This window comes from Lutra lutra, chromosome 13 (assembly GCF_902655055.1).
Source record: "Lutra lutra chromosome 13, mLutLut1.2, whole genome shotgun sequence".
Classification (NCBI taxonomy): Eukaryota; Metazoa; Chordata; class Mammalia; order Carnivora; family Mustelidae; genus Lutra; species Lutra lutra.
The window spans coordinates 59,565,634-59,592,032 of NC_062290.1; the positions used below are offsets into that span (position 1 = coordinate 59,565,634).

Genomic DNA, 26,399 nt, shown 5'->3' on the forward strand with positions numbered 1-26,399 from the left:
ATTCTGCACTGAGCGTGGAGTCTGACATGGGGCTCGATCTTGATTTAGACTCAGGTCATGATCTCAGGGTCATGGGATTGAGCCCCATGTCAGGCTCCATGCTCAGTGCAGAATCTGCTTGGGTTTCTCAGGCATCCTGCATTTCCTTTTTTTTTTTTTTTAATATTTTATTTATTTACTTGAGAGAGAGACAGTGAGAGAGAGCATGAACGAGGAGAAGGTCAGAGGGAGAAGCAGACTCCCCATGGAGCTGGGAGCCCGATGTAGGACTCAATCCCCCGACTCCAGGATCATGACCTGAGCTGAAGGCAGTCGCCCAACCAACTGAGCCACCCAGGAGCCCTGCATTTCCTTTTTTAATGACAATTTTGTCTGCTTGCCTTAATCTTGATTTTGAATTTGTTTGAATTTGCCGTTGAATACAATATTGCTCTTGCCAATTCAGATTTTCATGCAGTTTCTGATTTCATGTTGGAGTGTTCTACGAAAGCAATCACGTTGTACTTTTTTGCATCTCTTTTATTGAATATTAACAAAGAACTGTAGCCTGTAGTGAATACTTGAACACCTAGAAATGCCAGCAATCATTATTGGAAAGTTTTCAAATAATATTAACATTCAGACCTACTGGGGAAGGTTACTAATACTACACAAAATCACTTGTTGAAATTGCCAAAGAAGGACTTACTTTGCCTCAGAATTTATTGTTTTATTTTTCTAACATCACTCATAGGACTTGTACAAGTATCCTATGTGCATAAAATTACTAGTATTTATTTTATTTATAAAAATGACTGTTAGGAGCAGACCGGTTCCCCCGCTCCCGCCACACACACTTGAAACCACTGTGTGCTGGTAAACCAACTCTCTGGGGGAAAAATAAAAGCCTTGATATGTAGCATTTGCCTGGTACCGAGGGGAGGTGTAAGTGTAAGTATTCCCAGTACGGTCAATTTTGAGCTCCCAATGTGATGTCCCTGAGCACTGGGAAGAGATGCACACAGCTGCTCCCCGGGGCCTGTGCAAGCCCGTGCCTGCCCACCACGGTTCCTAACATGGCCATGCTTGCCCACTTGCTGTGGGCAAGCCTGATGGGATCCCATTTGGAATCTGTCCACCTTAATTTTCCAGCGCATGCTTCAGTGTCCTCTATGTCTCTACATGTGCTTCCAACTTGACATCAGTGGATTTCTTTGAACTAGTGACATCTCTATGTTCACCGTTAAGGTTCTTTTGTTTGGTTGGTTTGTTTTTTTTGTTTTTCTATCCTAAACATTTTTTATTTTTGTTTTTTTCAGAGTAAAATATAAAATAATACAACAGTGCCCAAATTGCTCAAGTAAATCTTTTTTAAAAATTGAAGGAGAGTTGACATTTTCATATTAGTTTCAGGTGTACAACATAGTGATTCCACAATTATCTACATTACAAAATGCTCACCACAATAAGCGTTGTCACCATTGGTCACCACACAGTTATCACGATATTATATTATATTATATTGCCTATATTATATTATATTGACTATATTGCCTGTGCTATATTTTTCATCCCCGTGGCTTATTCATTTTGTAACTGTAAGTTTGTACGCTGAATTCCCTTCACCTAGTTTGCCCACTCCCCACTTGATTGTTAAGTTTTAATTTTCATGGGAGAAAACTTTCTCCAGGTTTCTAGACTTCCCAATGTACTTTAGTTAGGATTTGGGCTTTGGTAAAACAAGACAATTCTGAGAAATGCCAGGAAGGAATTCTTGCATGGAAACACTAATTGAGAAGATCTGAGTTAAAAAACCCATTTGCTTGAATGATCATGATTCCACTGGATACATTTTGTGTGCCCAGTTTTGTCCACTGGTCATTGATCTTATTTTAGGGGATTTTAACTTGGAGTCCTATGCAGTTTGGTGTCAAGGTTAGTGATTTTCCAGTAACCACTTGACCTTGTGTCTGACCCTGAGCACATGTCATACAAGTTGTTGTCCACATAGCTAGTTGTGCCCTGATCTCAGTGTCCCCCTTCTTCCTTATTATTAGAAACAACAACACAGCCTCCATTGAATCTAGGAATGCCCAACAGAAGTGGGGTGCATCCTCTGGGGAATGTCCTGAGGTAGAGAGAAAGTGTTCTGTACTTTGCCTTTCGGCTTTTCATGTGACCAGAACGTGGCTGTAATGGCTGGAGCGACTGAAGTCACACTGGACCATAAACAGATCTTGGAATGGAACAACAAGGTAGAAGGAGTCTTGGTTTCTGATATGGTGGGGTTGCCATACCTCACCCACTTCTAGGCTTGTACACCAAAGAGAAATAAATCAGCTGGTCTAAACGGCTGGTGAGGATGGGCTTTCTATCACTCGCTGCTGAAACAAGTGAAACCGCATACTCACCCATTTGTTTCCTATGGAAAGCACAGCGCACTCGCAAGAGACTAAGAAAGGTCAGTCATGGAGAGCAGCTGATGAAAAACCTCAGCCTTATTCAGTGACTCAGCAGGCGTCTTTGAGGAGATTTTACCTAAACGTGTGGAGGACAGAATTTGTAATATAAGGGACCGTGGGTCCCCCGGGGTGCTTGCAGTAGGTTTGTCAAGAAGGTTGGTACCTAAGAAAACTTCTGTACTGCTCTGAGCTGGTTAGCCTGGGAAAAGAAGTTTTCAGACTTTTGATTCTTCACAGGATCTGTTCACAAATGTCTATAGTCTTAACTTTGTAGCAACCAGAGCCCTGGGAGGCATAGAATGTACTTTATTGCCCTTCAGGCTGAGTGTAAGTACGGACTGAAGAACTAGGGGGTTTAGACCAGGGAAGAGATTAGAGGAGGTGGGGATCTGAGAGCCACTTTCACACATCAGAATAAAGAAGGGTGTAGGAGACTCCCAGGCCTAAACAAGGGCCCTTGGGTAGAGGCTGCCTATTCTGCCCCAAGTTACAGGGAAACCCGTCTCGGTGCTGGAAGGAGGTGGTTGAAGGGACTGCCTCTCCTGGTGGAGGGGATTTAAGCAGAGGCCGTTGCAGGAAAGATTCATCAGCTGAGCAGAGTTCCTAAATACAAGTTTCCACGTTGGTACCTGTCTGTAAATCTTTCCAGGCCTCATTTTCCTATTGAGGAAAGAAAAGATTGCGTGGTACATTTTTTATAAAGCCAAATACTTCAAATATCAATTTGAAGTACATTTCCTTTATTCTGAGATTATGTTCTTTCTATTTGGGAGGTGTTAAAATGGTTTTTTGTTGTTTTTAGATAGCAGGTGGTATTTGTTATTGTTGTTTAACATCCTAAGTCAACAAAAGCCAATCTTGACAACTCCTTATAAGTCTCTATAAACAAACAAACAAACACAAAAATCCTTATATGTCTGTGAAATCTGGAAATCTGGTAACCACTGGCAAGATGGACCATAGGATACAGCGTTCTCTGACTTGACCTTTCAAGGAGCTGTAGTTCATATAAGTGGCCACTAGGTGACACTCTTGTCTATTTCCAACAGCGGGACAGTTTCATGGCGCCAATACAGAGATCAGAAATGGGAGCCACTTGCTTTAAGGTAGATTAACTTTCACTGCAAAAGTATTCACTTTTGCCACATGTAACTACTTTGGAATAAACACTAATTTTTTATGAGCATATGAAAACAAAACTAATTTTCAAACTTTTTTCTTAAAATTGAAATGATTGCTTTCCTAAATGCTCTAACTCTCCAATAATCTTGGCAATTTAGTGTGCTTACAACAAACCTTCTCTTGGTCAAGAGCCTTTGTGAGCATCTCAGACAGCTGCTGTCTTTACTCGTGTGGCAGTATATCGTGTCCATTTTTACAGGAGCACACAGCCTCTAGCACGATGCCACACTGATACAATGACACTAATCTCTGTTTGTCTAGTGATTTGGGCTTTACAGCCCTCTTCCAATGGGAACTCAAGTTGCAGAGAATGACCTTTCCTTTGTCCTTCCTTGTAATAAGCTCAAATGAGTCTAATGCACATTTTTCATAGTGAAAACCTTCTCCCTCATTCATTTATTCAACAAATAGTTATTTGAGCATGTCAATCATTCTACCATGCTCCCTGCCAGATATTGTGTGTTAGCAATAGTCACAGCAGAGGAAGTCCATGCCCCCATGGAGTGGACATTCCAGTGGGGAGATAGTCAGTAAACAAGCAAATGAAGAGATTGCTTGTTGGGTGGTAATGAGTGCGATAGAGAAGAATAAAGGTGCAGGGGGTTGGGAGGGTGTCCATCTTGGGCATGTAGAAAGATGCCCTTTAGGCAGAGACCTGAGTAGGTGAAGGGCAGCACAGGGTGATGATGTGGCTGAAGCATGTGCCAAATCTCGTAGCAAAAAGGAACTGGGAAGTTTGACAGTGAGAAAAGGGCTTGGAAGGATGTCAGCTGGAGGGGTGGGTGAAGAGGTGGACAGGACACAGATTGTGTGGGAGTTGGGAATTTCCTTCCAAGTGTGACAGGATGCCACTGGAGGGTTTTGAGCTGGGAGGAAACATGCTTTGAAACATGAGGAATGCCCTGCCGAGAAGCATGTGTACTGACAGAATGGGCTCAATTTCAGTACATTTTGAAGGAGGCAAATGGGACTCCCTGATGCATTGGATATAGAGGGGGAGGGAAAGAGTAAATGAAGATCCATAGGTTCTTGGCCTGAGTAAGTCGGCAGGTGGTGGTGCCCCCATTTATTTAGATGGGAAAAATGGGGAAGGAACAAATCAGAAGAAGGGCACTGAGAAACTGAGGGTTCTATTTTGGACTTATTTGATTTGAGGATTTATTATACATCCAAGTACAGATGTCAAATAGGCAGGTGCTTATTCAATTCTAGACTTTGGAGGATGGGTTGGGGCTGGCAAAGTTGCTATGAGATCCGTTCTTGTGGACCTCAGCTGTCTGGCAGCTTTAGGTAACAACAGGGTCTGTTTAACTTACTGTGATGACACTTAGAAATTTGGCATGATCTCATAATATTTTTACTGCATTTCAAATGGAATATTTAGTAAATTCTACAACTACTGAAGCAGTCAGACATGAGACCAATATGTTTCAAAACGTACAAAGCATATTTGGAAAAGTTAAAGATTACAATTTTCTATTAATTTTACTTAATGAAGTTAGAAATTACTTTGCTTCTGAATGACAGTAGTATCAACTTGATTTTAGTATATGTGCTGCCGAAGCGAGCACAGTAGTATCAGCTTGAGAGAGACTTCCCTGAGTTGCTGGTGAGAGCATCATATCCAGACACCTGCCAAACCAGCAATCCTCTTCAGGGACTTAGTCCTGAGGAAATAATCAAGGAAGTGGATCAAGTTTTCTTAACAAAGATGTTCATTTCATCATTATTTACAAGAAAAATTAGGAAAAATAATTGTCCATCCATAAATGGCATAGTCAAGAACTGTGGTATATTCATAAAATGGAAGATTGTTCACACTCAAAGGGTGTCAGCAAAGGGTTTTTAGTAGCATGGTAGGGATCTTATGATATAAAATTAAGTGAATGGGGCACCTGGGTGGCTCAGTGGGTTAAAGCCTCTGCCTTCGGCTCAGGTCATGATCCCAGGGTCCTGGGATCGAGCCCCGCATCGGGCTCTCTGCTCAGCGGGGAGCCTGCTTCCTCCTCTCTCTCTCTGCCTGCCTCTGCCTACTTGTAATCTCTGCCTATCAAATAAATAAATAAAATCTTTAAAAAAATAAAATTAAGTGAATGATAAGATTTAAGTGTATACATACAATATAGTCTCAATCACATAGAACATTTAAAACTTCCAACTTTTTAGAGTGGTTAACCATGGGGGGATGAAATTCTGTCTTATACTGCTTTGACTTTTTTTAAAAAAGATTTTATTTATTTACTTGACAGACAGAGATCACAAGCAGGCAGAGAGGCAGGCAGAGAGAGAGGAAGGGAAGCAGGCTCCCCGCTGAGCAGACAGCAGGACACAGGACTCAGTCCCAGGACCCTGGGATCATGACCCGAGCCAAAGGCAGAAGCTTTAACCCACTGAGCCACCCAGGTGCCCCTATACTGCTTTGATTTTGTCTGAACTTCCTACAATGGGCATGTGTTAATTTGTACTCTGCCAAAAAATATATATATATATATATATATATAAAATTTGGATTGAAAACAATGAAAAAGAAATGGGAAAATGGAAAGATCTAGCATCGGGGTGGGAATCAGAAGGTAAGGATTTGGGTCCAGAGGGAAAAATTTATTTTTTCTTTGACCTTAGGTTTCTTACCTGTAAAATATGGCTAGGAATCCAGCCTGTCTCTTTTTTGGAGTTGATGTGAAGATTTAGGATTTATATCAGCACAGGGGCCGATCCCAGAAGCAATTCAAAGTTTGAAATGTGAAGGGCCTACACCAAAGCTCCAGGACAATGTCCTGTCTTCCTTCCTAGGGAAGAGTGAGTGGGAGAAGATAACTGAAGAGAAAGGAAAGTCCACAGGTGCAGTAACTCCTCTGAGCAGCCTGTCCTGGCCCCTAGGAAGTGGGTCTTCCAGTGTCCACTGGATGTAGGCCCAATCCTGACTCATTCATGTCTTAGAACTTTGGTGGTAAGATGGGAGAGACTTCAGTGATCATCCAATAATAATACTTATTTTATGGTTGTATTTACTGAAAATTCACAATGTTGTGTTTATTGAAAATTCACAATGTGTCAGGCACTGTGATTGGTGCCTTTTACTGATTTTGTTCATCTGTTCCACCCAACAAATAATTATTGGGCCCATTCTATGTGTCCTACCTAACTTCATTTTTATGTGGCAGGATTTCCCTACTCCTTACCCCTTTTGGCCCATCACATACCCACACCTTTTTGGCACGAGTGAGACACCACGCTGGGTGACAGGAGTTTAACTTTGTGACACAAGTTGAAGCAAAAAAAAAAGAGACCATGACTTTTGTGGCATAATAATGTATACATGATATACTAAGAGACAATCTGGGCTGCGGTAAAAACCTCAATATCTCATGGGCGCTTGACCTTGAGGCTATACTTCAGATCTTTTCCCTTCATGTTCATGCATTTCAAATTGTCTCTGGCTCCATCCAAGAGAAAACAAGAAGGTACTCAGTGATCAGGGGACAAGGGAAGGCTCCAATGGGAGGGAATAGGGAGGTTAAAGGACCACAGAACCTTAGGGGGAGGAAGTCTCCAGGGAAGTGGCTCCCAGGCAGACTGAGAGAGGGGCACCTACCTGGGCAGCAGCAAGTGTTGAGAACAAACGTCGCCATGACCTTTTTTGGCACAGAGGAGAGGCAACCTGAACAGGGCAGAGGAGCCATTCCTGATCCGTCCTCTACAGTGGACACTGAGGATGTGACAACAGGTGACTTGAACCCAAGGAAAAGAACAGTGTAAATCCTGAGCAATAACTACTTGACTAATCCTCTGACTGTTGCTTTTGTTCAGTTATGATCTTTGCTGCCTTGCCTTTCTGAAATTCAGGCTGTAATAAGGGGGTTACAGTTAAATGAAGAAATTGAGACTTGAAACAAAGCACAATGTGTGGATTGTTTAGATTCTTGTTCAAAGAAACTGTAAGAAAAAAAGAAAAGAAAGAAAAGATTAGGGCATTAGGAGACAATTGGAAATTCCAAATTTGGAGATGAGTAGATATTTGAGTATATTAAGAAATTACTGATAGAATTTTATACATGGTAATGGTATTGCACTTTATGCTAAAAATGTCATTACCTTTGACAGATACACTATTTTTTTTATAGGTGTAATGATAACTGTGTCTAGAAAATAAAGAAACTAGCTGAGCAGTTCCTGTGACAAAATATTGGCAATAATCATCCCCCGGGGGAGGAGACATCATAAAAGAGGAGAGGCAGGGCAGGATTTTTAGCATCAACCCCAGGTAAAACTTTCCTCTCTTGTTGTTCTTATTGTTTTATCTTAAATTAGGGCTGCCAGATAAAACATAGCCCCCGTAAAATTTTAATTTCAGATAATCAATGGAAACCCTTTTTGATAAAAGTATATATACTTATACTAAAAAATATACCTTTTAAATGTATGTATTTTATGGGTGTATATATAGTTATGAAAGTATTAATGATTTATCTGAAATTTGCATTGACTTGGGCATCTGCATATTGATTTGTTAAATCTGGTACCCCCTCATAAATACATGGACACTGCTTGTGAAACAGGACTTTGGACTTCTAGGCCCCTTAGTTTTCTTTCTTGGAAGATGGTTGAATTTTCTTTTCTTTATTCAACTGCTTGTTTTGTATGTCTACCTAATATTATAGCATTAAATTTTAAGTAATCTCTACACCCAGCGTGGGGTTTGAACTCATGATCCAGAGATCAAGAGTTGCATGCTCTACCGACTAAGCAAGCCAGATGTCCCCTTGTAGCATTGTATCTTAAAAATTGACCTACTTCACATTAGCACCAACGGAATATGAAAGTGTTTATTTCCCTCTGTTCTCATCAACATCAGATATCATCTGTCTTTTAAGTTTTGCTAATCTGCAGCACGAAAAGTTTGAGAATTGCCAGTTTAGAACACTTTTTAAATGAGACAGACTTTTCTTTGGTGATGCCTAGCATCAAGGTTTTGTTTAAGATAATTTTAAATATTACTCTACATTGTGAAAATTTGCACCGTGAAGTGTAATGACTTATAAGACATTAGCTGCTTTTTAAATTTCAACAGTGGATTTCCTTAGCTTCTTCTAACAAAACTGAGCTTTTCTGTGCGTGCTCAAGTCAATGCTCAAGAATTTCAAGTTAGCTTTAGCAAAAGCAAATATTTATATTTAAAAAGAAAATATTTGAACCCAGAACTCATTAAGATAAAAAATTTAATAAACTGAAGATGTCTTGTTCATTGAAGCCCCTAAAGGAAACATCTAGGTCAGATAACATATATTGATTTAAACAGCATTCCTGTTAGCGTCATGTAACGGTATTTGTAATCATTGCAATAAGGGATTTAAGAAAAAAACTAGTCTCTTTAATCTACATTTCCACAAAAAGCTGTTGAAAGAACACATTTCTGCTCAGTTGTTTTTTCCTTTGCTTAAAAAAAAAAAAAGAAAGGTGCCAGGAATCCCACCCCACCCTGCTACTGGGTAACAGTCAATCATTTATTATTCCTGGATCAAACACAAGCATTCATGCCTACGAAAACATGTTGCAATGAACGGGATCTTGGTCTGTACTAAAAACAAAAAATGGCTAAAAAGAGACTTCAATTTATTTTCAAATTCTATGGCTAAATTCCTGTAATTCCTCACTGGTAAAAACATTGGCAAGCCACTACATTTTACTTAGAATCGGATTTACTTCTGGTGTCTGCCCAGAGGTGTTATTGGGAACTATTTGTGGCTAGCTTTTTAAGAGACAAGATGGGCCTCAGATGGAATGAATACAGACACTGATGTACAATGCACAAGGAAAGGCTGAAGAAAGAATCAAATAATTTTTAAAAATAACTAAGCACAGCCCATTTTGACTTGAAAGTTTTAATATTTGGCAAACCACAAAGGTTATTTCTCAAAATGGCCAAACTTATAGCTGAAACCTTTCCTTTTATTTTGTTATTAAAGCAGGAGTTATACATCTTATCAAAATTCTTTCTAACCAATCAATTCAATCAACTTCAAAAATACAATCACCGTAGATCCAGACATACTCAGTGGTCTTCCTTTCCTCGAGCCTCATCAGCCCTTAACCTAATTAAGCCTCTAGAAACTAATACATCCCCCCAAAGTACTCAGTCCCCCCCCCAAAGTGATCGAACCCCTTCTCCCAAGCATTCCTTGTCATCCAGTCAACTACATATGGTCCAGAAATCACCCATAAAACAAATGTCATTCTGGTAGAGACCAATAATATTTCAGTTTATACATTCTGATTATTTTCATTTGAGGGATGGATTCCTACATTATATGGTGCCACAGCAATAGTTTTTGAGAAAGATTGATGACCTGGGCCCAAGAACAGTTTTCCTCTGTCTTCTGTTGTCTTGTTCCTGTTGATGCAACTTCTTTTTGAAAGCATGGGCCAAGAGACAGGCAATTTACTTTGAAATACAAGGAATGTGAGATGGGAGGTTGGGAGTAGAATTAGCCATTGTTCCTAGAGAAAACAATTTATGTGATTTTTTACCTAACAATTACATTAACATTATATCATCCATGAAATAAAATGATACGGTTGCCATTACTCAGAGGAAAAGCAAGGGAGCAGAAGGTGGTCTTCTTCAAAAGTGATTCTCTATACCAGTCTAATCTCAGTTATCCTGGGGGAAATAGAGTTAGCTTGGCAGCATCATTATTATTCCCAAGGTATTTTCAGAACTATCATACTCTTTCCATTTTTGATGATGCTCTAGATACAGTTGGGTAAAGGTGGGTGATTTTGGCATCAGAGGAAGGACTGGGACTGTTGGAGCTGGAGGGGAACTATCTAGAAGAACTATCTGCATATACCAGAAGGGAAGAGATTTGGTGCATTTCATATAGAGGCACTAAACCTAATTAAGAGTGAAGGTAGAAGCAACTGGAGGGTATAGTTAAGCATAATTCAAAGAAGAATTTGCAAAGGCTGTACGAAAAAGCCAGACTCCGGATGTATTGAATTCTTTGTCACTGGAAATGTCCAAGCAAATGCCAGTTGACTGGGGTGAGGGACATTGAAGAGGAACAGCATGCATCCTGTGCATAGGGTTGAACAAGAAAACCCCCCAAGCCTCTTCTAACAATGATAATTGCATGGCTCCACTAAGTGGTTGAAGTTTGCTTAAATGGCCACTAGATGGCATTTGTGTATTTGCAAGAGCAAGATTGTTCCCTACTGGTGCAAAAAAGAAATCAAGAACAGGACTCACATAAGGATGTGAAATTTTATTAACAAAATATGTATCCTTATGCAACTCATTTTATTTAAAGATTTTATTATTTATTTGAGATAGAGAGATTGAGAGCACATGAGTGGTGGTGGGCAGAGGGAAAGGGAGAAGCAGGCTTTCCACTGAGCAGGGAGCCCGGCACAGGCTCAGTTCCAGGACTCTGAGATCATGACCTGAGCAGAAGGCAGACGCTTAACTGACTGAGCCATCCAGATGGCCCACAACTCATTTTTTAATAAATATAAGAAAACATAACTATCATTGAAGCAAAACCTTCCACTACCAAGATCTAGTCTCAAAATTGGACTCACTTTCTAAATTTTCTTTTTAAATATGTGTGCCATGTTCAAAGAATTTCATAGAACTTGCCATAAAAATGCTTCTATTCCCCTGCTGAATCTCTCATTTACCTTGTGTGTCTATTGCTCTATATATGGTGTCTTACTCTGTTCCACATGGCACAGCACTGGGCAACATTCATGATACGACCAAAACTGGTATCTAATAGTTCTATTGTGTTTACCATTTACAAAGCACTTGTTTATAGTAAGTAATTCATGTGAAACCAAGAGGTTAGATGTTAAAATATGAAGAAATAGACTGAAAAGTTTAGGCAACCAACCGAAGGTCATAGGTAAGAAAAAGCTTCCCCATTTTTATCCTGCTGAGCTATGGAGGCTCAGGAAATGCTACCAAGTTTACATCTCTTGAACATTCACAGTGTACTGTGGCATATCAAAGCTTTGAGAAGTCCTGGACCAAAGAAAGGTGTTAAATGTTATGCCCCAAAAGACTTCAAATATACTTAGCCTCTGTCTATCTGTCTGTCTATCTCTATCTCTGTCATCTTTCTTTTTTCTAGAATGTGAGTTATTATCCAAACAAATATTAGCTTTTTTTAGTGGGAATTGCTGTAAGTGATGAGCATCGAATTCAACTCTATACTCCTTCTTGCCGTTAACTTAGGAGCAGTATTTCATAATGTGAAGTGCATTGAGAAAAAATAGCCTCAATTTTCTCATAGCTAAAAAGAAATGGGGCGTTCAGAATAGCTTGTTCCCACCCAAAAGCTCTCTATGTGGAGAACTTGCCTTTGTCTCTTCTTATACTTCAGCCAAACTGTCTTCCAAAAACAGTCCAAAATGAAAATTCCCACTTCCTCCTTGTTCCTGTGACTTGTTCCTTGTTCCTTGCTCCTGGGTAATCCAAGAGGGATGGCAACACTGCTGGGAGCTTCCTCTCTCCTCCGTGCACTGGGTGTGTAGCTAGACACAGTGCAGGTCATTCACCAAACTCACTTTGATGATTCCTCTCTCCTTAGTTTTATCATGTGTTCAGAATGTCTTTGTGTATTCAATTAGAGGTCTGTTGTGTGCCAACTGTCAAAACTCTCAGCTGTATGGCTAGAACTCAGAAGATATACTCTGAAAAGTTAATCATTCTCTGAAAATGGACAGAAGGGCAAGAGAGGATTCTGGATCACGTGACTTGTCTATCAGATGGCAACTATAATGATCAGAAGTCCTTTATCTCATAGGGTGGGAACACAGAGGAGCCCTCCATCACTGGGTGAAACATTTCTGAGCCACCAGGTTCCTCACAGCAGCCTTCACATCCTTGTTCCTGAGGCTGTAAATGATGGGGTTGAGCATGGGGACCGCCAACCCATAAAAGAGGGGGATGAGCTTATCGGAAAGGTCTTGTCTCTCTGCCCCCAGGGGATCCTTAGACTTGGGCTTCCCGTACATGAAAACTAAGGTCCCATAGAAGATGACTACCACAGTAAAGTGGGCAGAGCAGGTGGAGAAGGCCTTTCTCCTCCCCTCAGCTGAGGGGATCCTCAGGATGGTAACAATGATGAACACATAAGAGATGAAGATGAAGAGAACTGGGGCCCCCAAGAAGATCACGTTGGTCACCCCTATGCTGATCACATTGATGGAGATGTCAGCACAGGCCAACTTCAGGACAGCCAAGATTTCACAGGTGAAGTGGTTGATGACATTGTCCCCACAGAAAGGCAGCTGAATTGTCAAAGATGTGTGTATCACAGAAGCTGTACCACCAATAACCCAGGAGCTGGCTGCCATGGGCACATAGGTAGCCTTGCTCATGATCACAGGGTACCTAAGGGGGTTACAGATGGCCACATAGCGATCAAATGCCATCATGCTCAGAAGCACACACTCTGTCCCTGCCATGGTAAAGGAGAGAAACATCTGCACAGCACAGGCTAAGAAGGAGATGATTTTCCTAGGATTGAGGAAGCCATCCAGGATTAGAGGGACTGAGGAGGTTGTGTAGCAGATGTCCAGGAAGGAGAGGTTCCCCAGGAAGAAGTACATGGGTGTGTGCAGGCGGGAGTCAAGGACGGTCACCAGGATGAGGACCCCATTGCCAAGTAAGATCACCAGGTACATCAGGAGGATGAGCACAAAGAACATTTTCTCCAGCTTTGGGTAGTCTGAGAGGCCTAGGAGAATGAACCCCGCCACAGGGGAGGACCAATTGCCTTTTTCCATGTGCTATCCCTTCTGTCATCAGCCAAGGACAAATGCAGCAAAGGCTTTCTTGAGAAAAGTCTCAGGCATCTGGAACACCATCACTGTGTGCTACAGAACAGGACAACATATGTGCATAAGAGATAAATGACTGAAAGAGACAGTAGGTAGGAGTGTGCTTAGATCTTAGATGGGGGACGGTCAGGGCTGGAAGAGGGCTTACAAATACTGCACTGAGGCCCAGAGAGGGGAAGTGACCTGTCCAAGTCTTCTGAGCAAGGTGGTGATAGAGAAACAGGACCTGAGCCCAGCAGAGCTAATCCCCAGTCAAGGAGGGCTTTTCCTCTGCTTTATGATGAGCATGGGAAAATGCTGTTAGTTACTTCTTTTTGATGTAAATGCATAGAAATTTCATTTAATCTGGGCTTTCCTAGATTCTTAGAGAGGGGAATCCCCAAGCTGATCCTATTCTTACAACTACCAAAATTTCAAGCCTTGTTAAACGTTGATTACATTTGGAAGGAACTTGTTAAAAAAGTGTTAATCCGGGGCACCTGGTGGCTCAGTGCGTTACAGTCTCTGCCTTTAGCTCAGGTCATATTCAGGGTCCTTGGATGGATATCTGCTCGACAGGGAGCCTGCTTCCCCCTCTTTCTCTGCCTGCCTCTCTGCCTACTTGTGATCTGTGTCAAATAAATAAATAAAATCTTAAAAAAAAATTGTTAACCCTTATGCAGACAGAATAAAGCCAGGATCAATGTTCAGCCATAAGATGGATCCTTCCTTAGTCAGCCCACCCTCAGCAACAGACTTGCCTATTGTCAGAATTAGGATCTGTCTATTCTTTTTTTTTTTTTAAAGACTTTATTTATTTACTTGACAGACAGAGAGCACAAGTAGGCAGAGAGGCAGGCAGAGAGAGATGAGGAAGCAGGCTCCCTGCTGAGCAGAGCCCGATGAGGGGCTCAATCCCAGGACCCTGGGATCATGACCTGAGCCAAAGGCAGAGGTTTTAACTCACTGAGCCACCCAGGTGCCCTGGGATCTGCCTATTCTAATACATATTAAAGGCAATACGTGGGGGAGGTTCCCTCACGGGGAAGAATTCATGAAGGCACAGAAGGAGTAATTGGAGTGAGTGAACCCACACTATGGGATGACAGCCATGCAGCTTACTGACCAGTTAAGTCCGTTTTTAATAACCGGGCAGACTTTAAGTTATCAGACAGCAGGATGTATGGCATTAACATCTAATCCCAGCTCATTAGAGTTTGGTGAACTCTTAGCCAAGGGTGTCTAAAGAATGGTTTTTCTTTGTCCTTTTATGTTTATACTGTATTCTTGTGTAATATTCTGGCTCTCTGCCTCCATTCTTGGGTTCCCTGCAAGCACTTAGCTTATGGGAAGACTTGCATGCCTTTGGGTTGAGGATTTCCAGACTCTCAGCAACAGTTGCCAGACTCTGTATTCAGAATTCTCAATTGTAATATTTCTTTAGCTCTTTCTTAATTGCAGTGGTGTGTACACATGTGTATGTGTGTGTGTGATGAGTGTGTGTGTGTGGGTGTGTGTGGGTGTGGATGTGTGTGGGTGTGTAGGCGTGGGCAGAGGGTAGACAACGAGTGGTTAATATTAATGAACATCTATTTTCTGCCATATTCTTTGAAGCAAGTGACTGAGAAGACACTGTCATTCAGGTGTCATAGGTAAAAGTAAGCAGAGCTCAGAGGAGCCAAAGATTTGGTTCTTAAGATTGAACACCATTGCCAGGGTTGGATCATAGGCCCCCAAGCTGGGTTCTTCCCACCAAATAGCTGCCGCACTGTCTTGCACAGATGTTGGACAGAGTCTGTCTCTGCAGTACCTCTGGGTGCTCTGTCTCATAGCCCAGCCTGCTCTTGCTTCAGTCATGGTTGGAGTTTATGTGAGGTACTCTGTCAGGCAGAGTGACTCCTGCCCTGCACTGAGCCCGGAGCTGTGGGACCAGCCCCTGCGGGTCCATATCCATGGATATGGATGTTCTATGTAGTTTGAGCAAGTCCCCAGGCCTCGGTTTCCCCATGTGCATCACAAAAAGGCTGAACAGTTTTCCTCCCAGGGCATCCCAACTCTGTCATAGAGTACTCAGCACTGTCCTCACCAGGCAGGGAGCAGTCTTGGGTGAAGATTACAGACCCTTCCTTTGGGTGAGTGTGTGTGTGTGAAGAGGTGATCTGAATGCTTGGTTTCCCATCAAGATATGGCCAGCAGGAAATAGTGCCGTGTCAGGCTTTGGAGGAGACTCAGGATGGAAGAAAACAGAGAGGTCTGACACCTACAGCCCCAGGTGCACATGAGTCAGCCTGTGAGAGCAGGAAAGGAAGGGAAGCTCTTACCTGTGTGGCTGGATCCTACAGGTGTGACACTGGGATAGGGCTTGCTTGTGGCCTGATCCCTACTTATCTCTGGAGGCAGCAGGCAGCTGAGAAAAGGAATGCAGTCCCGAGCCCCATGTATTATCATGCCGCCTCTGTGGAGAGCAGCTTCTGTAGAAAAACAAAAAAGCTGGGAAATGCACAAAACTCAATATTTCAACCTCTGGAAGAAAATTGTGAATGCTCAATGAAGTGGAAGACCGGTATCTCTCAATGGAAGCCTTCATAACTGTCTGCCAATAAATGCCTGATGGTGCCATTTCATATAATGGAATATTAGACATTTAAGTTACATTTATAATTTTTACACTAGCACATCATTACACTTTAAAGATGAAAGTGAGAATGCAAAATCGTACATACCGTTTTGATCTCAGTTAGGTAAACAGTATATGTGGATAAAAGTGATTGAAAAGAAGTTATAACAAAATCAATTGGGAAAGGGATTCTGCTTTGTAACTCTTCAATACTATCAGATTATGTAATAAATTACAGGCAGAAATTACTTTGTGTTCAGGCAAAAAAATTCTCAGTACGGTAATCCCCTTTACCAATATTGTTCCAAAATTTCAACTCTGGCCCCCCCAGCACCCCAGCTGTGGTTTGGAGCAGAAGATAGCATTTCTGACCTGTGGTCACGAGGTCAAGGGTAGCCTTATGTTGCATCTCAATTTCTAGGTCACTTACCTCACTGTGACTCATCATGTGGCCATTTTATCATCTTGCACTGTCACAGGAAGAAAGGGAGTCCAGTATAATAGATACTGTGAGAGAGAGACCACATTCATATAACTTTATTATGCGATGTTATAATTGTTATATGTTATTATTGGTTATTGTTAACCTCTCACTGTGTCATTTAATTTGTAAATTAAACTGTATCATAGGTACATGTATGTAGGAAGAGAAGGGATACATAGAGTTCAGTACTGTCTGTGGTTTCAGGCATCCACTGGGGGTCTTGGGAGGCATCCCCATGAATAAGGGGTAGAAAGAAAGTGAGGAGGACAGAACTAGCCACAGACTGGGCATCACGGACAGGATTGGTTCCAACTTGCCTGTCTGCTCACCCTGTGACCCTGTGAAAGGCTCAGTCTTTTCGGAAATCTCAGCAGGATGGGATGGAAATCAGGCTGCCTTTTTCCCAGGACTCTGGGCTCCTCCCAGGGAGGATGGAACAGCAGTGTCAGGACAGGGCTTGGTCAGTGGTGAGCACTGTAGAGCAGGAGGGACTGCCTGGGCTTAGCCTCATCAGCTCCTCCCTGCTCCAGCATCAGCTGCTCACAGCTGGTTGCAGCTGGAAGGTGCTTGGAGCAGAGGCAGGGGGAGGAGGAAAGTCCATCTTTGGAAAATGCTCTGCAAACTCATGGCCACCAAGCTTGTCCCTATCACAGCCCAGCGCTACCCACCTGCATCCTGCTTGCAGCCATTTCTCTTGAATCTCCTGATCCTGGAGCCAATTCTCAGTTTCTCGTTGTGTCCTGGGCCAGACCCTGGATCCCAGAGAAGGACCCCAGACACTCCCCTGCTGGAGTTCTTTCGCCTCTGAGACCCTGTGTCTTCTTTTTTCCCCATACAGCCCTGTGGAAACTTTAGCCTCTGGTGGGGTTTCTCTCACATCCTTCCTCCTAGATGTGCAGGCTGACTGGGTGTCTCAGCTACAGACTCTTCATGGAGAGGACTTGTCATCCTGGTCTGAAGCCCAGAAATCCCACAGGTACATCTTCCCCAGCAGTGAAAGGAGTCCTCAAGAAGCAGCTGTGAACTCCTACAGGGACCCTGTTAGTCCCAGAAGCAATTTAAAGTTTGGAATGTCAAATGTGCACAGGGTACAGGCCCTATACATACCTGGGGCCTCCAGGGATCATCTCCCTGTCCCAATTAGAGATAACGACTGGGACACGGTCACCTGAAGATGAAGAAGAGTGTATAGCAGATGCTGGTTTCCTCCTGAGCTTTCCTGGGCTCCCAGAGAAGCCGGTGCTCCATTCAGAGTCAGAGTATGTTGTCCCCCTGCTGAATCCTAGACATCCAGAATGGAGAGGCAGGACATGTGTCTCACAACAGCAGTAGCAGAACTGGCTACACTGAGTGAGGTGCTCCCATGTGCCAGGCACTGTGACAGACACTTCACAAACCTTCATTTTAACATTTCCTCCACTTCCTCACCAGCACATGTTATTTCTTGCCATATTGATTTTCGGCATTCTGACTTGTGTGAGATGGTATCTCATTTTGGGTTTAATTTGCATTTCCCTGATGATAGTGATGTTTCTTTTAGCCCTCCGCAGGTCATCTTTAGGGAAATGTCTATTCAGATCCTCTGCACATTTTTTATCAGATTATTTTTTTTCTTGGTGTTGAGTTGTATGTTTTATTTATATATTTGGATACCATCCAATATATTGTTCACCATTACCTTCTCTCATTCAGTAGGTTGCCTTTTCGTTTAGCTGATGGTTTCTTTCACCGTGCAAAAGCTTTTTAGTTGATGAAGTCCAAGAGTTATTTTTGCCTTTGTTTTTCTTGTCTGAGGAGACATATCCTGAATAATGTTGTTGAGGCTGATGTGCATGAGATTGTTGCCTGTGTTTTCTTTTAGGAGTTTCATGGTCAGGTCTTACCTTTTGGTCTCTACTCCACTTTTATTTCACATCTGTGTAAAACAAAAGAAAGTAGTCCAGTTTTTCTTCTTTTGCATGTAGTTCTCCAGGTTTTTCAACACGATTTACTGAAGAGACTGTTGTACATTCTTGTCTCCTTTGTTATAGACTAATTGATGAGATAAGCATGGATTTATTTCTGGTGGTTATCCTGTTCCTCTGATCAATGTGTCTATTTTTGTATCAGCATCCTAGTGTTTTGATTACTATAGCTTTGTAGTATAGCTTGAAAAGTGCCATTATGTCCCTAGCTTCTTATTCCAGGCAACAGAATTTAAAAGGTTAAACAATTTACCAAAGGCCACATCTTTTGTGAATGGCAGAGCTGGATTTCAGTCTCAATACATCTGATTCTGTTTATCACCATTGATTCCTCCTCCTCCTTGATTCATCTTTGTGATTATCATTCCATTAGGGGGTGTTCCTTGTACACAATTCAAAATTTAAAGGTGGTAAACAATATAGAATAAAAATTCACTTTCCTTTCTTGTCACATAATTATGTTCCTTCAAGGCAACCAATGTTAGCAATGTCCTTATGTTTTTTTTTTCCCCTAGAGATAGTCTATGGATATTGTTGAGTGAGAAAAGCAAGATATTAAGACAGTGACAATTTTGCACAACAGTGCTCTTTCTTAATATCTTGATTTTCTCACTGAACAATATATCTTGGGTATATGTATCTGGGAAAAAGATGTGTAATACTGCCTATTTTAAAAGTATTTATTTATTATTTATTTGAGAGAGAGAGAGAGACCTTGTGTAGGGGATGGGCAGAGGAAGAGGGAGAAAGCAGGACTCCCGCCCTGAACAGGGAGCCCCATTCAGGGCTTCTTCCCAGGACCCTGAGCTCATGAATTGAGCCCAAGGCATATGCTCAACCAACTGAGCCAGACAATATACTGTCTTGTTCTTTTAAATGGCAGAATAATCTGTTTACGTTTGTGCCATCATTTAATTAATCAGTCTAATAGTGATGGACATTTAGATCTTCCAAACTTCTGCAATCTTATGCTGTTATAATTAATGCTACAACAAAATTCCTTATGAACTCATAATTTAGCACATCGTAAAAATACACCTGTTTCTGTACATTTGTAATTTTGTTAGGTATTGACAAATTTACACATTCCTGTCATTAGCATGTCTGAACATGTTTGTTTTCCACACTCTGCTAACATAGTAGTTTAGTCTCAAGAACTCTTTTTGGTCTTTGCCAATCTGAAAGATGAGAAGTGGTATCACATATTTAATACTTTAGGAATTTAACATGTGAAAAGTAGCACAGATATGTAAATGCATATGAAAGTACATCAAACTCATAGATTTAATTTAAAGACTAATAAAGTAACAATCTCCTAATTTAAGGAGTAGAACATTGCCAGTACCTTGGAAGCTCCCTGGATATTCCTGCCCAATCTATCCTCTCCTGCCAGAGAGAACCACATTGCTGATGAGTTTAATCATTTCCTTGCTTTTCTTGAGTTTTATGACCAATGTATACATCCTTAAACAGTATAGCCTAGGCTTTCCTCTCTCTAAACTCAATATAGGGATGCCTGGGTGGCTCAGTTGGTTAAGCATCTGCTTTTGGCTCAGGTCATGAACCCAGGGTCCTGGGATGGAGTCCCACATGGGTCTCCTGGCTCAGCAGGGAGCCTGCTTCTCCCTGTGCCTGCAGCTCCCCCTGCTTGTGTTCCCGTTCTCTCTAACAAATAAATAAACAAAATCTTAAAAGAAAAAAAAAACATCAGTGTCAGTTGAACCCTTATAGGTTTTCTTTTTGTCTTCCTTAGTCAATATTATGTTTGCTAGACTCATTAATATTTACGAGTATGGCTAAATTCATTAATTTGTATTGCTAAATTCCATTATATGAATATAGCACAGTTTATTTATACATTCTACGTTGATGGATCATTGGATTGCCTCCTAGTTGAATGCTGCTATAAATATTTTATACATTTCTCCTTGGTACATGTATTTCCAACTGTCCTATTTGTGTTTGTGACCCACCCCTTCTCCAGTGATGTGTAATACATCAAGTGTGTTATATATCAAATCTCCAAACATGCATGTGTCCATTTCTGGGATTTCTCTTTTTTAAAATTATATTTTATTTAATTCAATTAATAACAGGTAGTGTATTATTAGTTTCAGATGTAAAGTTCAGGGATTCATCAGTTGCATATAATACCCAGCTCTCATTACACCAGGTGCCCTCCTTAATGCCCATCACCCAGTTACCCCATCCCTCGACCCATCTCCCCTTTTATAACCCTCAGTTTGTTTCCTGTAGGTAAGAGTCTCTTATAGTTTGTCTCCCTCTCTGCTTTTGTCTTATTTATTTTCCCCTCCTTTCTTCTGTGAGCTTGTGTTGTTTCTTAAAATCCACATGTGAAGTCATAGGATAGTTGTCGTTCTCTGATTGACTTATTTTGCTTATGATAATACATCTAGTTCCATCCACATTATTGCAAATGGTAAGATTTCCTTTTTTGATAGCTGAGAAATATTCCATTGTACGTGGTGTATACATATACACAACACATACATACATGTGTGTATGTGTTGTGTATATGTATGTATGTGTGTGTGTGTGTGTGTGTGTGTGTGCGTGTATGTATGTATCTTCTTTTCCATCCATCTATTGATGGATGTCTGGGTACTTTCCATAGTTGGGCTATCATGGACATTGCTGCTATAAATTGGGGTGCAGGTACCCCTTTGGGTCACTACATTTGTATCTTTAGGGTAAACAGCCAGTGGTGTGATTTGCTGGGTCATAGGGTAGCTCTATTTTTATCTTTTTGAGGAAGCTCCATTCTGTTTTCCAGAGTGGCTGCACCAGCTTGCATTCCCACCAATAGTGTAGGGGGGTTCCCCTTTCTCCACATCCTCACGAATATCTGTCGTTTCCTGACTTGTTAATTTTAGCCATTCTGACTGGTGTGAGGTAGCATATCACTGTGCTTTTGATCTATATTTCCCTGATGCTGAGTGATGTTGAGCAGTTTTTTCCGGTGTCTGTTGGCCATCTGGTTGTCTTCTTAGCAGAAATGTCTGTTCATGTCTTCTGCCCATTTCTTGACTGGATTATTTGTTCTTTGGGTGTTGAGTTTGATAAGTTCTTTATAGATCTTGGATACTAGCCCTTTATCTGAAAAGACATTTGCAAATACCTTCTCCCATTCTGTAGGTTGTCTGTTGGTTTGTCGACTGTTTCCTTTGCTGTGTAAAAGCTTTTAATCTTGATGAAGTCTCAGTACGTCACTTTTGCTTTAGTTTCCCTTGCCTTAGGAGACATGTCTAGCAAGAAGTTGCTGCGTCTGAGATTGAAGAGGTTGCTGCCTATGTGTTCTCTTTTAGGATTTTGATGCATTCTTGTCTTACATTCGGGTCTTTCACTCATTTTGAGTTTATTTTGTGTATGGTGTAAGAAAATGGTCCAGTTTCATTCTTCTCCGTGTGGCTGTCCAATTTCCCGAACACCATTTGTTGAACAGACTGTCTTTATTTCCACTGGACGTTCCTTCCTGCTTTGTCGAAGATCAGTTGATAGTAGAATTGAGGGTCCATTTCTGGGTTCTCTATTCTGTTCCACTGATCTATGTGTCTGTTTTTGTGCCAGTAGCATACTGTCTTGAGGATTACAGCTTTGTAATAGAGCTTGAAGTCCAGAATTGTGAGGCTACCAGCTTTGGTTTTCTTTTTCAAAAAATCCCTCTGGCTATTTGGGGTCTTTCCATACAAATTGTAGGATTATTTGTTCCAACTCTGTGGAAAATGGTGATGGTATTTGATGGGGATTGCACTGTATGTGTAAATTGGCCTGGGTAGCATGGACATTTTAACAATATTTGTTCTTCACATTCAAGAGCTTGGAATATTTTTCCATTTCTTTGTGTCTTCCTCAATTTCTTTCACAAGTGTTCTATAGTTTTCAGAGTACAGATCCTTTCCCTCTTTGGTTAGGTTTATTCCTAGGCTTCTTAAGGTTTTGGGGGGCAATTGTAAATGGGATTGATTCTTTGATTTCTCTTTCCTCCGACTCATCGTTACTGTATAGAAAAGCAACTGATTTCTGTGCACTGATTTTTATACCCTCCACTTTGCTTAATTCCAATATGAGACCTAGCAGTTTGTGGGTAGTAGCTTTTGGGTTTTCCACATCGAGTGTCACATCATCTGTGAAGAGTGAGAGTTTGACCTCTTTGACTAGAAGCCTTTTATTGCTTTTTGTTGTCTGATTGCTGAGCCTGGGTGTTCTAGCACTATGTTGAACAGCAGTGGTGAGAGTGGTCATCCCTGTCCTGTTCCTGACCTTAGGGGGAAAGCTCTCAGTTTTTTCCCACTGAGAATGATATTCCCTGTGGGCTTTTCATATATGGCTTTTATGATAATGATGTTTCCTCTATTCCTACACTGTGGAGAGTTTTAATCAAGAGAGGTTGCTGTATTTTGTCAAATGTTTTTTGTGCATCAGTTGAGAAGATCATATGGTTCTTGTCCTTTCTGTTCTTAGTGTGGTGTATGGTATCTCTGTTCTTTTCCATTGGTTTATTTGTCTGTTGCTGTGGTTGATGTTATGCTGCCCCAATCGATATTGCTTTATAGTATACTTTGATATCTCATAGGGTATGTCCCTTTATCCCCACCCAGTACATCTTCAAATGTGTCTGGGCTGTTTTTTTTTTTTTTTAAAGATTTTATTTATTTGACAGACAGAGATCACAAGTGGGCAGAGAAGCAGGCAGAGAGAGAGAGGAGGAAGCAGGCTCCCCGCTGAGCAGAGAGTCCAATGCGGGGCTCGATCCCAGGACCCTGGGATCATGACCTGAGCCGAAGGCAGAGGCCTAACCACTGAGCCACCCAGGTGCCCCGTCTGGGCTGTTTTTAGTCCTTTGTTCTTCTCTATACATTATGGAGCCAACTTCTTAATTGTAGAATAGTTATTTTGGGGGTTTAAAATTGGCATTACATTGAATCTATAGATGAATTTGAGGAGAACTAATATCTCCATAGTGAATTTCCTGGCCCATGAATAGGAAACATTACTCTATTTTAGTATCATTAATATATTAAATTAACATATATTAATTTAATATATAATTATATAATAATACAATATATAATTTAATATATATCAAAACATATACTAAAGTTTATTTATATGTAATTCTATACTAACATTTATATTTATTTTTTATTTATTTTTTTTAAAGATTTTATTTGCTTATTTGACAGAGAGAGATCACAAGTAGACAGAGAGGCAGGCAGAGAGAGAGAGAGAGAGAGAGAGAGGGAAGCAGGCTCCCTGCTGAGCAGAGAGCCCGATGCGGGCCTCGATCCCAGGACCCTGAGATCATGACCTGAGCCGAAGGCAGCGGCTTAACCCACTGAGCCACCCAGGCGCCCCTAACATTTATATTTAAATATCTAAACATGCATGCTTATATTAAAATATATAAACATGTACATTTATATTTCTTCACATGTTTTAAAATATTTCATAACCTGTTGCTGGAATGTGGAAATGCAATATATTTTTTGTACATTGATTTAGTGTTGAGGAACACTCTTTTAAATGTTTGTAATATATCTCATAGGTATTTAGATTTTGTATATAGTAGGCAATAATAACACCGGTGAATAATGACAACTTTCGTCTTCCTTCCAGTTTGATAGGCTTGTCTCTTTTCTTGCCCTACTGCCCTGTCTGGGACCTCCAGTTCAATGCTGAAAGTTTTTGTTGTTTTTGTTTTGTTTTGTTTTGTTTTGATCATGGCTTGGTCTTGTTTGAAATGCTCTGATTTCACCTATTTGGGTAATTTCTTTCATTATCTGTTGTCTGCGACCACGTGGGATGTTCCATTTGGTTATGTCAGTAAACACTTTCATTGGAGGCTGTAATCTCTTGAAGATTTTAGGGGTCATCCTAACGTGAGATAAATGGTTATGAGTCGTAATGAGGCGGAAAGTAATCAGCACATAAGCAGAGCTGTGAAAGCCTCCATCAGTCAGTGGTCTGTTCTACACTCTTTGGTTATCTCCAAAAGCATGGACTGAGTTGAAGGCTGGTTTTCTTTGCTTCTGAGACCTTTAGATCAGGGAGCGTTCATGTTTGCCTCAGGGCTTTGACAGTCCCTCCCAACTAATAGCTGGGGCTGCTCTAAGGATGGGAAAGTGGGTGGAGAATGGCTCTTCCCACCTGCTGGCAAGAGGGAAAAGGGCTTTGAAAGAGGGCACTTGGAGGATAGTTAAATGTCCTGAGGCTTACATTCTGGAATTTTGCTTCTTCAAAATGAAAATATCTTATGACTTCTCCTGTTAATATATGGTCATTGTAAATATATGATATTGACATAGGCCTCTTATACTTCTTACATATTTTCCATAGGTATTGTAAAACTTTTCTAACTGCAGTGAATTATATACAGCCCCTCTCGTGTACTATCTTGTTATTTCTTGTAGTTTTGGCATTTGAGTAAATTTTTTTCAGTTAAACAACATTTGTGGTTTTTCCTTCTTTCCAATATTTATGTTCCTTGTTTTCTTCATCTCATCTAATTATCTAGACTGCAAAGTGATGTAGACATTGAAGGCTGGTGACCTCATCCAAGTCGTAGACATGCTGCTTGCTGATGTTCTGATATTTTATTTCATGTCAGGGGGAGTTTCCTCTATTGAAGTGTGCTACTTTTCTTTTTTCTTTTTTAAATTTTTAAGATTTTATTTATTGATTTGACAGACAGAGATCACAAGTAGGCAGAGAGAGAGAGAGAGAGAGAGAGAGGAGGAAGCAGGCTCTCTGCTGAGCAGAGAGCCCGATGTGGGGCTTGATCCCAGGACTCTGGGATCATGACCCGAGCCGAAGGCAGAGGCTTTAACCCACTGAGCCACCCAGGTGCCCCTGAAGTGTGCTCCTTTTAAAAAGTCAGAAATCAATGTTAAGTTTTATCAAGTGACTTGTCAACATCTGTTGATGAGATCACTTTTTCCTCTTGAATCTATTAATAAAATGATTGCAATAGATCTCCTAATCTATCCTAATGTTAGAAACCTTGAAGCCCCTTACAAAACTGGGTACTATGTATCATGTATTTAATATTCAATGATTTAAATCTTATTCAGGTTCAGTGTATGACTTTGATTTGATCAAGTTTCTTTGCTCATTCATTGTCCTCTTATTCTTTCAAACGTCTTCATGCTAATATTTGTCTACTGGTATTTTTCTTAAGATTTCCACAAGCATATATTTTTTTCAAGATTTCATTTTTCTGAGAGAGAGACGACAAGCAGAACCGGGGCAGAGGGAGAGGGAGAAGCAAACTCTGAGTTGAGCTGTTGAGCAGGGAGCCAGAAACTTGGCTCCATCTCAGGACCATGGGATCATGATCTGAGCCAAGGGCATCTGCTAACTGACTGAACCCCCCAGGTGCCCCTCAACAAGCACATTGATACTTTTGTTATTCTAGTATCAATGCATTATACTCATATATTATAAGATTCCCTTTCCCACCACATCCTTCTTAAGATGAGACCTTCAATGGGATATAACTATACATCTTTTTCTAAATTTCTCAGCTTAATAAAGTCATCTAGAATTGTACCTAGAGTTACACCATTGCTTTGTTGTCACTGTTTACCTCGATGCATTTCCTCATAATTTCTTCATATATTTGTCTTAGCACATTTGGTATCAGGTGTTCATTAGACTTTTTAAAATTTTATTTTATTTTTTCAGTGTTCCAAGAGCCAATGTTTATGCACCACACCCAGTGCTCCATGAAATACGTGCCCTCCTTAATACCCCCACCAGGCTCACCCACCCCCTATGACCCACCCCTCCAAGACTTTGTTGGTCTTCAGACATTTAGACATCCTCTACTGTGTCTTACTTACCGTATAGGTCCCAGTCCCTCCCTT

The 26,399-nt window shown here is 41.0% G+C and overlaps 1 protein-coding gene across 1 annotated transcript; it reads right to left on the reverse strand.

Moving 5' to 3' along the window:
* Window positions 1-12,455: 12,455 nt before the first annotated feature.
* Window positions 12,456-13,415, reverse strand: LOC125083549 (olfactory receptor 2S2-like). Its single transcript, XM_047700276.1, has one exon. The coding sequence runs from the start codon at window positions 13,413-13,415 to the stop codon at window positions 12,456-12,458; it is 960 nt and encodes a 319-aa protein (XP_047556232.1).
* Window positions 13,416-26,399: the final 12,984 nt, after the last annotated feature.